This window comes from Corella eumyota, chromosome 7, assembly GCF_963082875.1.
Source record: "Corella eumyota chromosome 7, kaCorEumy4.1, whole genome shotgun sequence".
Taxonomy (NCBI): Eukaryota; Metazoa; Chordata; class Ascidiacea; order Phlebobranchia; family Corellidae; genus Corella; species Corella eumyota.
This window is the reverse complement of record NC_137496.1, coordinates 11,107,118-11,121,981: the sequence shown is the minus strand read 5'-3', so window position 1 is coordinate 11,121,981 and position 14,864 is coordinate 11,107,118. Positions and strand designations below refer to the sequence as shown.

At 34.1% G+C, this 14,864-nt stretch overlaps 2 protein-coding genes across 2 annotated transcripts; one reads left to right on the top strand and one right to left on the bottom strand.

Annotated features, from left to right (window-relative positions):
- The first annotated feature begins 3 nt into the window (after positions 1–3).
- LOC145760350 (microfibril-associated glycoprotein 4-like) lies at positions 4–1,836 on the top strand. Its single transcript, XM_082574215.1, has 6 exons — positions 4–32; positions 695–777; positions 1,114–1,199; positions 1,297–1,319; positions 1,457–1,524; positions 1,589–1,836. Exons 1-6 carry the CDS (start codon positions 4–6, stop codon positions 1,834–1,836), a joined length of 537 nt encoding a protein of 178 aa, XP_082430341.1.
- LOC145759206 (regulatory-associated protein of mTOR-like) lies at positions 1,080–8,341 on the bottom strand. Its single transcript, XM_082572974.1, has 12 exons — positions 8,198–8,341; positions 7,655–7,757; positions 7,251–7,333; positions 6,422–6,580; positions 5,927–6,073; positions 5,336–5,556; positions 4,238–4,338; positions 3,794–3,926; positions 3,274–3,370; positions 2,666–2,767; positions 2,043–2,237; positions 1,080–1,882 (listed from the first exon to the last, which is right to left on the bottom strand). Exons 1-12 carry the CDS (start codon positions 8,291–8,293, stop codon positions 1,877–1,879), a joined length of 1,443 nt encoding a protein of 480 aa, XP_082429100.1. The 5' UTR covers positions 8,294–8,341; the 3' UTR covers positions 1,080–1,876.
- Positions 8,342–14,864: the final 6,523 nt, after the last annotated feature.

The window sequence follows — 14,864 nt, the reverse complement described above, 5'->3', positions numbered from 1 at the left end:
GTAATGTTTAAACTACATTTTACCCGCTTGATGTCAGTACGGGTATGTAAGTTAGATGTGCGTCCTAGAAATAATTTTAAACAAAAAAAAAGGAATAATTTTAAACAATTTATAAAAATATATATAACTAGATATAATTGTATAGCTATTTGTGCTTAACAGAAACATCCAGTTAATTTTATTTTACAAATTCGGCAAAGGGTTGCATGTAAACGCTTATCAAGAAATATAAATCGGCAAAAATACCCAACCAAATTTTTAACGATTAGTTTACCGTAGACACAAAACGTTGAAAAAAGAAATAGAGAGTCGAGAATTTATTTGTTTACAATCTTTAGCAAAACTTCATTGAACGCCGCTAAAATAATTTCAAGCATTTCAAAACAATATAAGTTAATAGCTTGACAAATAACCTTAAAATTAACAGCATAAAACCTAATTTAAAAAATTTAAACCTTAAAACAAGTATAGGGCTTTGTAACACACTTCGTGAATAAGGCGACAACGCTATAACCAAGTGCTTTCCGGAGATAGACGAACTAAGATAAACACTATTTTGATAAACCTTAAGATTTTTGATAAACGAGCTAAGATAAACCTTAAGATTTCGTTTTATTTACAAGCATTTTGTCTAATGGTAGACAAACTTTAAGTGAATTAAAAACTATATACATTAACAGATAGTTTAAAGAAGAATAGATGGAAGCATTGACTTTTATCGAAATTGGACAGAATATGAGAATGGATTTGGAAATATTGACTCTGAATATTGGATTGGTATAATAACTTATAGTCTGGTCTGGCTTATTTTTTTTATGCATACTTACTGTAGATGTGGAAAGATCAATTTTCTGACATAAACATAGGGTAACATTAGCTACCCCGACACAGTTTCTTCTTTGGCAGTATGGGACATTATAGACTATAATTAAACTGCTGATTAAGTGTTAGCTTAACAGAAGTTTATACCGCTTATAGCGCCCAACATATGAGCCCTACAACATTAAAGCAGTTGTGATTAAACGCTGGACCTTCTGTAGTGTAGTAAGTGTTCTGGCAACTTCACCATGCTGCAGGTTGTAATCATAACGTTGTTATACTTTGAACTATCAGGGTCTCAAAATCTTCACGTGTTGACTAAATTTGGAAAATATGAAGCCAGATTTGATTTAGAAGATTTTGATAACCAGACAAGATGGGCTCACTAACTCTCGTACTTTGTGGCCCTAGCTAATTCTCTCTAGTTCTTTATGGGACTACTTAATTAATTTTTTTTCTTGTATTTTTTGGTCCTAGCTGATTCTCTCTTGTACTAAACAGTCTTCGCTAATTTTCACTTGTACTTTATGATTCTTGTCAACTCTCTTTTGTACTCATTAGCCCTAAGATTTTCCAAGAACCGTTAAGTACAATTGATCTAAGTCAAAAATATGTTACATTCTATTTTTAATTTTAGTAACTTTTTTGTTGGACCCGCTTCTACAAAGTACAAACTAAGTATAAGTGGTTATACTGGAAATGCAGGTAACATACCCTTTTTCATACTTTAGCAAGGTTAGTTCACCTACTTTATGTTTATTTTTTATAGGTGATGGTATGAGTGGGTTATCTGGCCAAAAACTTTCAACCTTTGACCAGGACAATGACAGTTACTCAAGAAATTGTGCTCAAAAGTATAAAGGTGGATGGTGGTATAGTGCTTGCCATGGGGTAAATATAAACGGTTTGTATTTAAGAGGGGAGCATGATAGTTATGCGAACGGGGTAAATTGGCAGCGTTGGCGTGGTTACAATTATTCATTGAAAAGGGTGGAGTTCAAAATAAGAAGAATTTAACTGAACCAAAAAAAATGACTTTTAATTTGAAGAAAATATTTCAATCCTAAATGCAAAAATTATTTTTGTGCGCTAATCTTACATTTAAATACTGCTTTAAATAGATTTTAAATACTGCTTTAAATAGCTACATTTAAAATACTGCTTTAACATTTAAATACTGCTTTAAATAGCTAAATAAACAAAAAATAATTACTTAAACTCACATTGTCTACTGCTAGTATCTTTGCCCAGATGAAAACAAGTAAAGGCCTTAGTTCTTTGGCAAGACTTTGCAGTAGTTTAAGTACATAAGGAAATATTCCGACAGAAAGAGCTAAACTAACGGCCCAAGATCCCAGGTCTAAAAATCGACCGAGAAGATCTAAAGCTCTTAAACGATGCACTTGACTTAACAGAACCTAAAAATAATTAAGGGTTATATTTCAAATTTAATACTTTATGTAAAGTTGAGTGTTTATAACTGAAAAGCTAGGTAAAAACACCCTTTTATGATAAGTAGACCCTAAATAATGCTCTTTCAAAAATTATTTACCAACAAAAAAAAAACTATTTTAATTGTTGTAATATGGTTGCAACTCTCAACTAATATTTGCCGGTGATGATTTACCCAAACACCACAAATGGTAGTTATATTTATTTTGTAAGCCTATAAATTAAACAGATATATACAAATATATAAGCCTGTACATATACTTACTACTAAGATATTTTATGTTTGTTATTTCGACATTTGTGAAGTTAGTCAAAAAAATTCAATCAGACTTTAATAAAATATATCTAAACAACAAATTTTAAATAAACAAAAATTGTAAAAGAATAAAAAAACCTGTAAGACGATGGGCAGCTGCTGAGGGGGGTCACGTTGTTGGACCCCTAGACTCAACCAGACCTGAAATGCTGTCAATTGTTGGGCAAAAAATGGACTGTTCTGTAAAACAATTTAAACCATATCAAATAACATGAGAGAATAATATTTTGAACAAGTTACATTTTCTTATTCCAAAATAAATTGCCTTTAGTTAAAAATATAGTTCTATAATTTATCTATTTTAATTCATATTTATTTATCCTCGATGCAGGAAGGTCTACTTCACAGCCTAAACATAGAGCAACATTAGTTTACCGACCCAGTCTTGAGTTGACTTCGGCAGTTTAAGATGTTAATAATTATAATTGCCTGATAACTAAGCTGCTGATTAAGTATCAGCTCAGCAGGAGTTTATACAGTTATAGTGCCTTACTCAAAGGTGCTACAGCAGAAAAGCATGGAGAATTAAACCCAGAATCTCAGGTAGTGAAGCCAAGTGTTTTGACTAAACCAATCTTAAACTGTTTTAAGTTATAATAAACACAAAAATAAATTTTACTCAAAGAAATTTTCTTTAAATTTTTAATTTTTAAATGCTTTAAAAACAGCCACCTAAATATGAATACCTTAAATGTATATTTTTGTGCCTGGTTTCCTAACATTTGAGGTAATTGAGCTAAACAGACATCTACAGCATGGTCCCAGGCACTCCACATAGGATGTCTATAGATAAATTTTAATAAAGGAAAATTAAACTTTAAAATTTAAAACAGAAAAAAATGACTATATATATACATAAATTATTTAAAAAAAAATTGTGTAAATTTATTTTTAATGAAGGAAGGCCGACATCACGACTTAAACAAAGAGAAAGATGTGCTACCCTGACCCTGTTTAGAGTTGACTTTGTCAGTTTTGGATATTATAGATTATAATTGCCCGTTAATTAAAATCTGCTGTATAAGTTTGGCTCAGCAAAAGTTTATACAGATCATAGCTTCTTACTTAAGGATGCTACAGAAAAAGCAGTCAGGATCAAACCTAGAACCTCAAGTGGCAAAACCATGAGTTCTAACCCCTACACTATGCTGTCAGCTTTTTTATGAATAACCAAAGTTTTAATTTAATGTGAAAATATTGATTTACCTGAATGTAGGGGGCAGTGCTGGTTGGGAGAAGGGGGTACACCTGTATGACCTCATAATCCTATCAGCCAATAGGAAGTTGCGAAACAAACTAGCCACTAAAAGATCCTGCCGAAATAATTTTTGAAACAATTCTGTAAAAAAACGGGTATTAATTACAACATATATTTTTAAATGGTTAAAAGCATGAACTATCTGAAGTTTGTATTCATATAAAAATTTTGGACTTTTAAATGACATGTAAGGACTGAAAGGGTAACAAAAACAAAATAAATTAGTGTAATTACTAAAATAATAATAACTTAGCATTAGGGGATATATATATTGAGAATATATAAATATTTAAAGAACAGTAAAGGTAACAAGAAATTTCGGCACTGACTTTAATGGTAATAAGTTAATTTTAAAACCACATACTACAAATGATTGAGAAACATGTTCCTACCTCTAGGTAAAGTATTCCATGCAATTGTGTCGGTGATTGCCGTAAATATCCAATTTAATTCGCCAAGAGGAGTCCTTCTATCATTCAACTGACCTGGTATTCTGTGGTAAAATAAAACAAGGTTTTTATTTAAAAAATAACAGAAAAAACAAGACATTAAACAAGAAAATAAAGGCAAACTAGCCAAGGGCCAAATTTAGTAATCACAATGCAGTCACAACTCTTAACTAGTAATTGCCCAAGAAAATTCACCACACACCACAAACAGCAGTTTTATTTATTTTGTAAACCTATAAATTGGACATAAACATATCATCAACCATACTTTGTTGTAGAGGTAGTGGATGTAGTGGATGTATTGGACATTGCAGCGGACTACGAGTTAAAAGGTTTCGGGTTCGAGTTGCACCAAAGCCACACTATTCACCTTTAACCCCGCGTTTACAGATAGCTTAAACACATCAAAAGGTTTCAGGTTCGAGCCCCACCAATGCCACACTATTCACACTTGAGTCTAGCATTTACAGATAGCTTTACCACAACCCAAAACCTTATATTTTAAAGTGATTGGGGCCTTTGGCAGCAATGCACAGTTCATTTTAAAGTAATACAGAACAAATTTATCATGTAAGGGTGCAGACGTGTCTAAGCTATCTATAAAGGTGAATAGTGTGGCATTAGTGCGGCTCGAACCTGAAACCTTTTGGTATGTTTAAGCTATCTGTAAACGCCGGCGTTAAAGGTGAATAGTGTGGCATTGGTGCAGCTCGAACCTGAAACCTTTTGGTGTGTTTAAGCTATCTGTAAACGCCGGACTTAACGGTGAATAATGTGGCATTGGTGCAGCTCGAACCTGAAACCTTTTAGTGTGTTTAAACTATCTGTAAACGCCGGACTTAACGGTGAATAGTGTGGCATTGGTGAGGCTCAAACCTGAAACCTTTTAGTGTGTTTAAACTATCTGTAAACGCCGGGCTTCAAGGTGAATAGTGTGGCATTGGTGAGGCTCGAACCTAAAACCTTTCGGCTCAGAGTCCGACGCCAACCGCCTTGTTTACCAAACTACCGGACAAAATTGTTGTCTTAAAAAATACTCACTTTTCAATAAGATCAAGAGTGACACCCGGTGCCAGGGATCCTTGCCGTTGATGACAAAACCACTGGAGAGCAATCTTAATTGGGGTCGTTAGACAAGAGGTGAAAAGGTCGGCAGGAAGTTCAGGGTTCATGGGAAGAAGTTCATCTGCAGAACATGCAGCAAGTTGGATACAATTTCGAGCGTCACAAGTTGGAGAGTTAGGAGAATTTAGACCAACTCCCTGAAAGTAAATTAAATCGTTAGATAATCTACATATAATGGAGCTTAGTTAATGATAAATACATGTATATATGTTCCATTTAAAAGACCAACAAAATAAATAAAGCTGCAGTTTGTGGCGCACAGATAAATAATCACAGGCAAATATTAGTTGAGAGTTTCAACCATATTCTGATAATAGTTATGCTGGCTATAGGGCAGATATCAACTGGTTAAATCAATTTGTATTTGATATCAAAGTTAAACAAATTTAACATCCCAAACTGGCAAAGTCAACTTAAGACTGGGTCGCGGTATCAAATGTTACTTTATGTTTAGGTAGTGAAGTTGACCATTTTAAAGTAAGCGATATGAATATCATTTAAAGCAACCTGCATATCTTGCTCTCTCTGATCCGCAAAAGTTTTAAAAGAGCTGACTATGAGGCCGGCAGAGGAGCAATCGAACACAAATATTGAAGGACTTCCCATCCAGGTTTGAAGGTCGTAGATGGAAAGTGGAATATATTGAGTGTATGTCTGTTATATTAAATTTATTTTGTTAAAATAGAAGTAGTGTAAGTTTGTAATGTCTATTTATAATGAGGCTTAGTGGACAGTATATTTATATACATATATGTATGTCCAACTTATAGGGAAAAAAGTTAACAAAACTGCCATTTGTGGTGCACAGATAAATTATCACAGGCAAATATTAGTTAAGAGTTGGGACCATATTACAACAATTGAAATACCAACTGTAGGGCAGGCTATTAACAAACTAAAAAACTTGCAAAAAGTGTCATAAAACACAGAAATACAAATTTTTGCAAAATAAAGTTATACATAATTGATAGCCCAATCCTTAATCAGAATAAATAAACTTACCTTGTTAAACACCCATATTTCCCCATTAACTGTAGGTCTTGGTACCCCGTGGCCATTATAATGAAACAAGACTCTTTCCTCTTTTGCGTTCCTTCTCAGAGATGTGCACAACTTTTTCACATCTTCTACTGTTGGGTCTAAACTTTGTTTGTATCTTGCCTAGAGTGTAGAAAAATATTTTTGAAGCAGTAGTTTAGGATGTAAACTTTAATGTTTGGAGTTAGATTTTTAGGTGTAATTTTTTTATATATTTATTCTCGATGTGGAAAGATTGACTTCACAACTTAAATATAGAGTGACATCAGTTACTTCGACCCAGTCTCGAGTTGCCTGTGGCAGTTTGGGATATTATAGATTATAATTGCCCGATAATTAAGTTGCTGGATAAGTGCTGGCTCAGGGGTAGTACTAAAATACGAGATGCGGGAAGTTGCGGGGTGCGGGAAATACCGAGGCCGTATGTAAACGTTAACAAAAAAACGCTGAATGCAAAAAAGGACGGACTTTTTATACCCTCCCCTAATCTTTCCTTGTGCTTTAAATTCAATTTCGCATCATTTCTTGACCTTTGAAGTTAATCCCGCATCACCCCTTAGCCCTTTAGATAAAAACAGCAATCATCCCGCAGAAAATTACAAAAATTCCGTTCTGTCCCGCATTCCGCGAATTTTCGTTAACGTTTACATACGGTCTTATTTTTTTATTTATTTAACTTTTCGAACTTTGTTAATAAATACTTTTTTTTGATGAAAGCTTTAGTTTATATATAACATCTAAGTCTTATTAATATGCAAAATAAAACTAATGCTTTAATTTTTGTTTTACTTACTCTTGGCTGCCACCTTTCGTATTGTTTTTGTAGATTCCCACCAACGGTTTCTAAAGCTTTCTGAAGACTGTGGCTAAGAGGATCTATAACAATAACATCAATGTTAACTTTAACCAAATACAATGTAACATACACTTTGTAATATAAACAAAATTCTACCATATTCTAAATATGTTTAGACCCACTACCCCAAGTGAAGTAGTTGTTATTTTAAAGTTCTAAAGTTTAATTTCTACTAATAGTGAGATATTGCTTTAAAATTTAAATCAAAATAAAAATAAAATTAATAAAGTATTAAAAACTTTACAGTTTAAGTAGTACATATGATTTATTGTACGTTATTTAATAGGATTTATCATTTGATAAAAACTGTTTTATTATTAGATCAAACGAAACAATCTCACCGATCCAGCATTCCTTTCTCGCACAGGGAGTTGTCTTCACAACATCCGGGGGATCGACTCCAACATTTAAACACAACACCAGCGCAACGCTTATCGTTTTCATCTAGAATAACATATAACAGGTTTGTAACATATTCCCATATTTATAACATTACTAGGTTCAGTGTTCCAACTGTTTTGACTATTAAGTTTTTCATGAGCAAATTAACTGTGATTTCATAATAGGCTATGCTCTATGTAAGTCCATACAGATTTTGACAGGTCTATTTTAATAAGGTAAATACCATGTACAATGTTTGAAATGTGGGTTATAAGTGTTATTAGAACATATAGTAAAACTTATGACTATTCAGTATATATATGGTTTTACAATATTTGTGTACCTAATATAATGATTAAACACATTGTACTCGGCCTATTTTCAGAGACCTAAAATCAACTACTTCTAAAAATTTGACATAGCAAAAGGAAGTCTAGTTTTATGGTAAAAAATAAAGAAATTTTTATTGAGGATAAACTAAAATAAAAAACAAAAATTTTTACCCTTTCTTTCATTCTCCAAGTTTGAGCGACGATATTAGCGCTCTTTATCTCTTCCCGGTGTCTTTTCTCCTGAAATGCAAGCGGAGTATTCATCATCTCCTCCAAAACATCCAACTCCTCCTCCCTCTCCTCAGAAGAGAGGTCCTCTTCTTCTTCTTTGGACAAAACTTTCGAGATCTCATTTTCCAGTTTTAACTCCGGCATTTTTGTTTTCAGATTTTAAACATTAATAGAATGTAATTTTTACAAAAATCTTAGTTAAAAAAAACAACATCGTTTATAGTTTTTTTGTCCAAAACTAATACTAAAATAGGTGCAACCCTGGGATAGTGCAGACATTACTAAAGTACAGAATGCAGGAGAGCGCCGGGCCGTATGTAAACGTTAATACAGTATTTACCTAAAAAACTAAAGGATAAAATGCAGTGCAAAGAATTGTGTGATAAAGGTTAAAAATTCCGCCCCTTTCTGCATTCAACAACTTTCAACTAACGTTTACATAAAGTCTGGCTTTCCATATTTTAGTACTATTCATTGTACTTATGTATAGGATGCAGGAAGTTGAAGAAAAGAGCAAATTTTTAGACTGTCAGACTGTGTCCACATCCAGACATCAGTGCTTAGAATTGATTCTGAAAAAATCCAGTCCAGCATTCTGCAAACTTTTGTTAACATTTACATACGGTCCCACACTACCCACATTTCGTATTTCACAATCAGAATTTTGTTTTGCAACACTTAGCAGCACAAAATTAAAATGCAGACAAGAAAATTATGTATATGTGTTTTGCAAATTGTTTTATTAAAATCTGTCAACGAAGAAACATAAATGCGTCTGACAGTCAGCTAATTTAAACTTATTATTGTTTCTTATTGTTAAACCTAACTATATCGCCTATTATGCACGTTTATTTTAATCTTTTACAACAAAACCAACCCTTGCAAAATTTTGTCTTCATTTTTTTTACAACCACATGGCAACTCTGCGCTTTTCCATAAAAATATAATAAAAAAAAATTCAAAATTAAAATATTTTTGGCAACTCTAAATTTAAATCCAAGGCGGTTTAAAAATGTATACGGTAAAAAAATTATTTTACTTTTTCCTCAAAAATTAAATTTTTAACAAACTATTACAAATAAACCAACTTAACACTTTATTAACATGAAAAGTATTGAATAGTATTGATTAAATCAGGCCAGATAATTCTTTATTCTTCGGTAAAAGTTTGTACCATTTACAGATTAACTCAAGATATTTCTACATCTTATTACTTATACTTACGACTAAACTTTTCAAGTACTACATGACAAAGGGTATGTTAAATGTAATGTAATGTATTGACTATTATACTGAATATATCAACACATTTGAAAAAAATAAAAAAAATTTAAGTAAAAATAACGATAAACATACAATATCAAATAAATACACACAATAACAAATAAATACACACAATTATTAAAGGGTCAAATGGTGAAGATAGAAAAGATTGTGCGGCACCTTTATAAGGTTGTGCACATTTTAAACACCAAGATAGAAAAAAACGCGCCACGCACGGCGGAATAACAATGTACTATTAAGATGTTAGTGCCACATTGAAACAATAAATGTTATTGACGTCTTCAGTTAATTACTTGTAAAACTCTAGTGACATAGGATAGTAACGTCATCAGATATGGCCATGATTGAAATAGCAACGTTGTCAAGTTAATTCGTATAAGGCGACGTCATCGAATTAATTCGTGTATAGCAACGTCGTAGGATAGCAACGTCGTAGGATAGCAACGTCGTTGGATAGCAACGTCGTCGGATAGCAACGTCGTCGGATAGCAACGTCGTCGGATAGCAACGTCGTCGGATAGCAACGTCGTCGGATAGCAACGTCGTCGGATAGCAACGTCATCGGATAGCAACGTCGTCGGATAGCAACGTCGTCGGATAGCAACGTGATCGAACAGCAACGTCATCGAACAGCAACGTCATCGAATAGCAACGTCATCGAACAGCGACGTCATCGGACTGGGCATCAAAGAATAGCAACATCAACGTCATCGAATAGCGGCATCAACGGATAGCGACGTCATCGGATTGGGCTTCAAAGAAAAGCAACGTAATCGGATAGCGACGTCATCGGATAGCAACGTCATCGAACAGCAACGTCATCGAACAGCAACGTCATCGAACAGCAACGTCATCGAACAGCAACGTCATCGAACAGCGACGTCATCGGATTAGGCATCAAAGAATAGCAACGTCATCGAACAGCGACGTAATCGAATAGCAACGTCATCGAATAGCAACGTCATCGAACAGCAACGTCATCGAACAGCAACGTCATCGAACAGCAACGTCATCGAACAGCAACGTCATCGAACAGCAACGTCATCGAACAGCAACGTCATCGAACAGCAACGTCATCGAACAGCAACATCATCGAACAGCGACGTCATCGGACTGGGCATCAAAGAATAGCAACATCAACGTCATCGAATAGCGGCATCAACGGATAGCGGCATCAACGGATAGCGGCATCAACGAATAGCGGCATCAACGAATAGCGGCATCAACGGATAGCGGCATCAACGGATAGCGGCATCAACGGATAGCGGCATCAACGAATAGCCGCATCAACGGATAGCGGCATCAACGGATAGCGGCATCAACGGATAGCGGCATCAACGGATAGCGGCATCAACGGATAGCGGCATCCACGGATAGCGGCATCCACGGATAGCGGCATCCACGGATAGCGGCATCCACGGATAGCGGCATCCACGGATAGCGGCATCCACGGATAGCGGCATCAACGGATAGCGGCATCAACGGATAGCGGCATCAACGGATAGCGGCATCAACGGATAGCGGCATCAACGGATAGCGGCATCAACGGATAGCGGCATCAACGGATAGCGGCATCAACGGATAGCGGCATCAACGGATAGCGGCATCAACGGATAGCGGCATCAACGGATAGCGGCATCAACGGATAGCGGCATCAACGGATAGCGGCATCAACGGATAGCGGCATCAACGGATAGCGGCATCAACGGATAGCGGCATCAACGGATAGCGGCATCAACGGATAGCGGCATCAACGGATAGCGGCATCAACGGATAGCGGCATCAACGAATAGCAGCGTCAACGAATAGCGGCATCAACGGATAGCGGCATCAACGGATAGCGGCATCAACGGATAGCGGCATCAACGGATAGCGGCATCAACGGATAGCGGCATCAACGGATAGCGGCATCAACGGATAGCGGCATTAACGAATAGCAGCGTCAACGAATAGCGGCATCAACGGATAGCATCAAAAGTATCTCGAAAAAAAAGAAAAGGATTAAACGTGTTCTTTAGCAATGTAATTTTGCAAAAATTTTAAAAGCATAAATAAATTATTATTAATATTTATTTATACCAATTGCATATACACCAAACTTTTATTTTAATTAAGGTGATTTAAGGAAATAAGGAAATAAATTATCAAGTTTATGGGGGTAAGTTAATTAAACAAACTAATTATTGATTATTAATTCATTACAACAAACATCTAAAAAATAATTGTTTTAATAAATAAACAAACCAATTACAATATGATAAAAACAAATAATTAAAATATAAACCAATCAGTTATTTAGAAATAAAACACAAAATAACACCTAGAAGCATACAAATTAAAAATGGATAACTTATAATTAGTGGTTAATTAGATATTAATAACCAACTAACTATTAGCTAACATATCAATTTGGTAAGCCCATGCTACCCTGCTTCTGTACTTCAGTGCGCCCACTAGCGGCTGCACAAATATGTTATGTAACAACACCTGGCAGCTAGTAACAATATAGGGAAATCCCCTAATAATAACGCACCACCTAGCGGATAGTTGTAAAACTTCATTATTTCCGTCTTAGAGTCACTCTAAGTGACGCAATTATTAGTAACTTAATCTGACGTAGTGACTAAAAGATGCAAAATGACGTAACAACTAAGCGACGCAAACTGACGTAATAACTAAGCGACGCAAACTGACGTAAAAACTAAAAGACGCAAACTGACGTAATAAGCGAACGAAGCGATGTGTTGCAACACGCGCAGCGAATTAAAGTTAACCTAAGACTGACGACTTGTTTAATCTAACTAGGCTGATCCTAGTATTAGGTCATTTGAGTTGAATATCCCAAGTCAACAATATCTTAAACTTAGCAAGTGGGGCCATTGCCTTAAGGGCAGGGGTTGTTGGCCTTTTTATTAAAAGGTTAAAAAAAAATTAAGTTCGATGTACAAGCAAAAGGTATAAATTTACTATTATCTATTTAATTAATATATATTTATAAAAACGAGTATCTCACCTGTATATTAATAGAATCACCTTTCTTGGTCTTTTCCTCACAGCTCATCAGTACCTAAATTAACAACTACCTTAAGGCCACATCCAATTCTTCAATTCCTCATCAAATCACCGTAGAATCGCCCTTCCTCCCTGCTCCTGTAACAACAAGACTTTTAGTTACATCTTAAAATCGTATTGTTAGTTTTACATTTATTAAGTATATAATAAACAATCTTTAAAATTATCTATGACGTTACCTTCCTTCCATTTCTTGTGACGTCATCTTTCATTCTTCTATTTCTCATGATGAAGAAACTGAAAAATTTGCAAATCGTGAGTCGCTATTCAACAAAATAATTACTTGCTATTCAACCAGACAATTCTTAATTAGATTTAAATAAACATTACCATTATAACTAAAGATACATAAAAAAACAATTAAAACGGTATCTTCCCTTTTAATATGTTGCTCGCTGGACATGTTGTTTCTTCAAAAGACGTCAGGTTTCTTTCCTCCACTCTTCTTGACGTCATTTATCTTCGTGACGTCATCCATCTTCGTGATGTCATCTACCAGACCCTCCTGTTTTGCAAGATCTTCATCTGAAACCCTAAAAAGAAAGCTAGGGGCAGTTATCCATGTCTAATTAAATGTTTTAGAATAAATTAAACACTTTTAAATGGTGTTGTACACTGAATATGCGGACTGTTAAACGCAATTAGCCTAGCAGACATTAAAATAACGAGTGTGTCGACACGCGCGCGATCCTACCCCTAACACGTTTCATATTCAGATCAACAACACCATATAAACTTTATACAAGTTATTATCAAATTTAATAATATAACAATACAAAAATCAATCTACTTAACCCGATTTGTTGAAATCCACTTTGTCGAAGCACCAATCTTCCAAGTTAATTAAATAAAAATTAACAATAAGTTACTTCTGTAAAAAAAATAAACATCATTTTTTAATTACTACAACCACGTGGCGGCTAAATTTCTAATATAATAAAAACGACTGACTTCTACATTTACAAAGTCAAACTAAATGTCCTTTAACTAAAATTCCTTTCCTTCAACTTTAACCTTTATAATTCAATCACCCGATAAATGTGAGAACTAATCACAATCGACCACACAGCGATGACGAGTTTCCAATGACGCATAAGCATTTTTAAATGGAACTAAAACTGCCACGGGTAATGTATTTTTTTGCTGTAATAAACTACTCATATAAGATTATTTTTAACATTAAATCAAACGTGATAAGGAATTATATTTAATAAATTATAATATTTTCTGCCTAAAATAAACCTTATACTAAACGACTTTACTTCATATAAAAGTAGCCAAACTAAAAATCTTTCTAAAATCCTTCCACGTGTTTCACCAAATTCCTTGTACAAGAATGTGCACTTACTTAAAACGACGCCTTAATTAAGAGTTTTTGCTGCGTGTGCCTGCAACCTCTTGTGCTTTGTCGTCCAGACGTTTTTCTACGCTGTCATTTTTTAATTGAATTCTTGTCCGAAAGTCTTCGGTTATCATGCCGTAATTAGGTTATTATGCTTAAAGTAAAATACAAACTTAAAAATCTTCCTTAAAGTCATAATTTTTTACCGCATATATAAATATTTGCAAATAAACTAAAATAAATATCTTAGTTAAACTATTATGATAAAAATATAATCCTAACATGTTACCATAAATTTAAAATTATTGTAAACATAGACCACACAAATGAATGTTAAACTAAAAGTTCTTTGTAAATATTTTCACAGAAAAAAATTATATATTTTAAAAATTAAAGAAAACGTTACTTTAATTTTTACAAAATATTGAAAAAAGAAAATGATAATACTAAAAAAGAAAAATTATAAAACGTTAACCCAGTAAGCGCAGTTGCGTTAAGAAAATAATGACGTCGTAAGTGGGTTGAGAAAAAATGAATAAACCACGTTAACAGTTAACCTACGCGTTCGTTAACAATTAACCTGCGCGTTCTTAAGCACGAAATACACGGTAACAATGGAAAAAACCCAACTGATAAAGACGGAACCAACATTATGTTAGTCGAGTGACTTTGTTTGCTGTTGGGTGTATTTTTGCCGGGTTGTTATTTACCCAAGTTACTTATTACTCTTGTCCTTAGAACTTAAATCCAAAAAGTCCGGAATTAATTTAGGCTTAAGCTATAGTATTATATTGTAAACACCGATTTATGAACTAAAGATAAGTAATTTACATACATCGCAACCTTTAAATTATTAGTTTTATGTATTAGGGTTTAGTTATTAATTAAATATTAATTTTAATTTACAAA

Coding starts and splice junctions, on each gene's coding strand:
- LOC145759206 (XM_082572974.1), bottom strand. CDS start 8,293: ATGATGAATACTCCGCTTGCATTTCAGGAGAAAAGACACCGGGAAGAG. Junction 6,074..6,421: donor AAATATGGGTGTTTAACAAG/GTAAGTTTATTT, acceptor TTAATATAACAG/ACATACACTCAATATATTCC. Junction 2,238..2,665: donor AGCTGCCCATCGTCTTACAG/GTTTTTTTATTC, acceptor AATTATTTTTAG/GTTCTGTTAAGTCAAGTGCA.
- LOC145760350 (XM_082574215.1), top strand. CDS start 4: ATGTTTAAACTACATTTTACCCGCTTGAT. Junction 33..694: donor CTACATTTTACCCGCTTGAT/GTCAGTACGGGT, acceptor AGTTTAAAGAAG/AATAGATGGAAGCATTGACT. Junction 1,320..1,456: donor ATTCTCTCTTGTACTAAACA/GTCTTCGCTAAT, acceptor TTTTAATTTTAG/TAACTTTTTTGTTGGACCCG.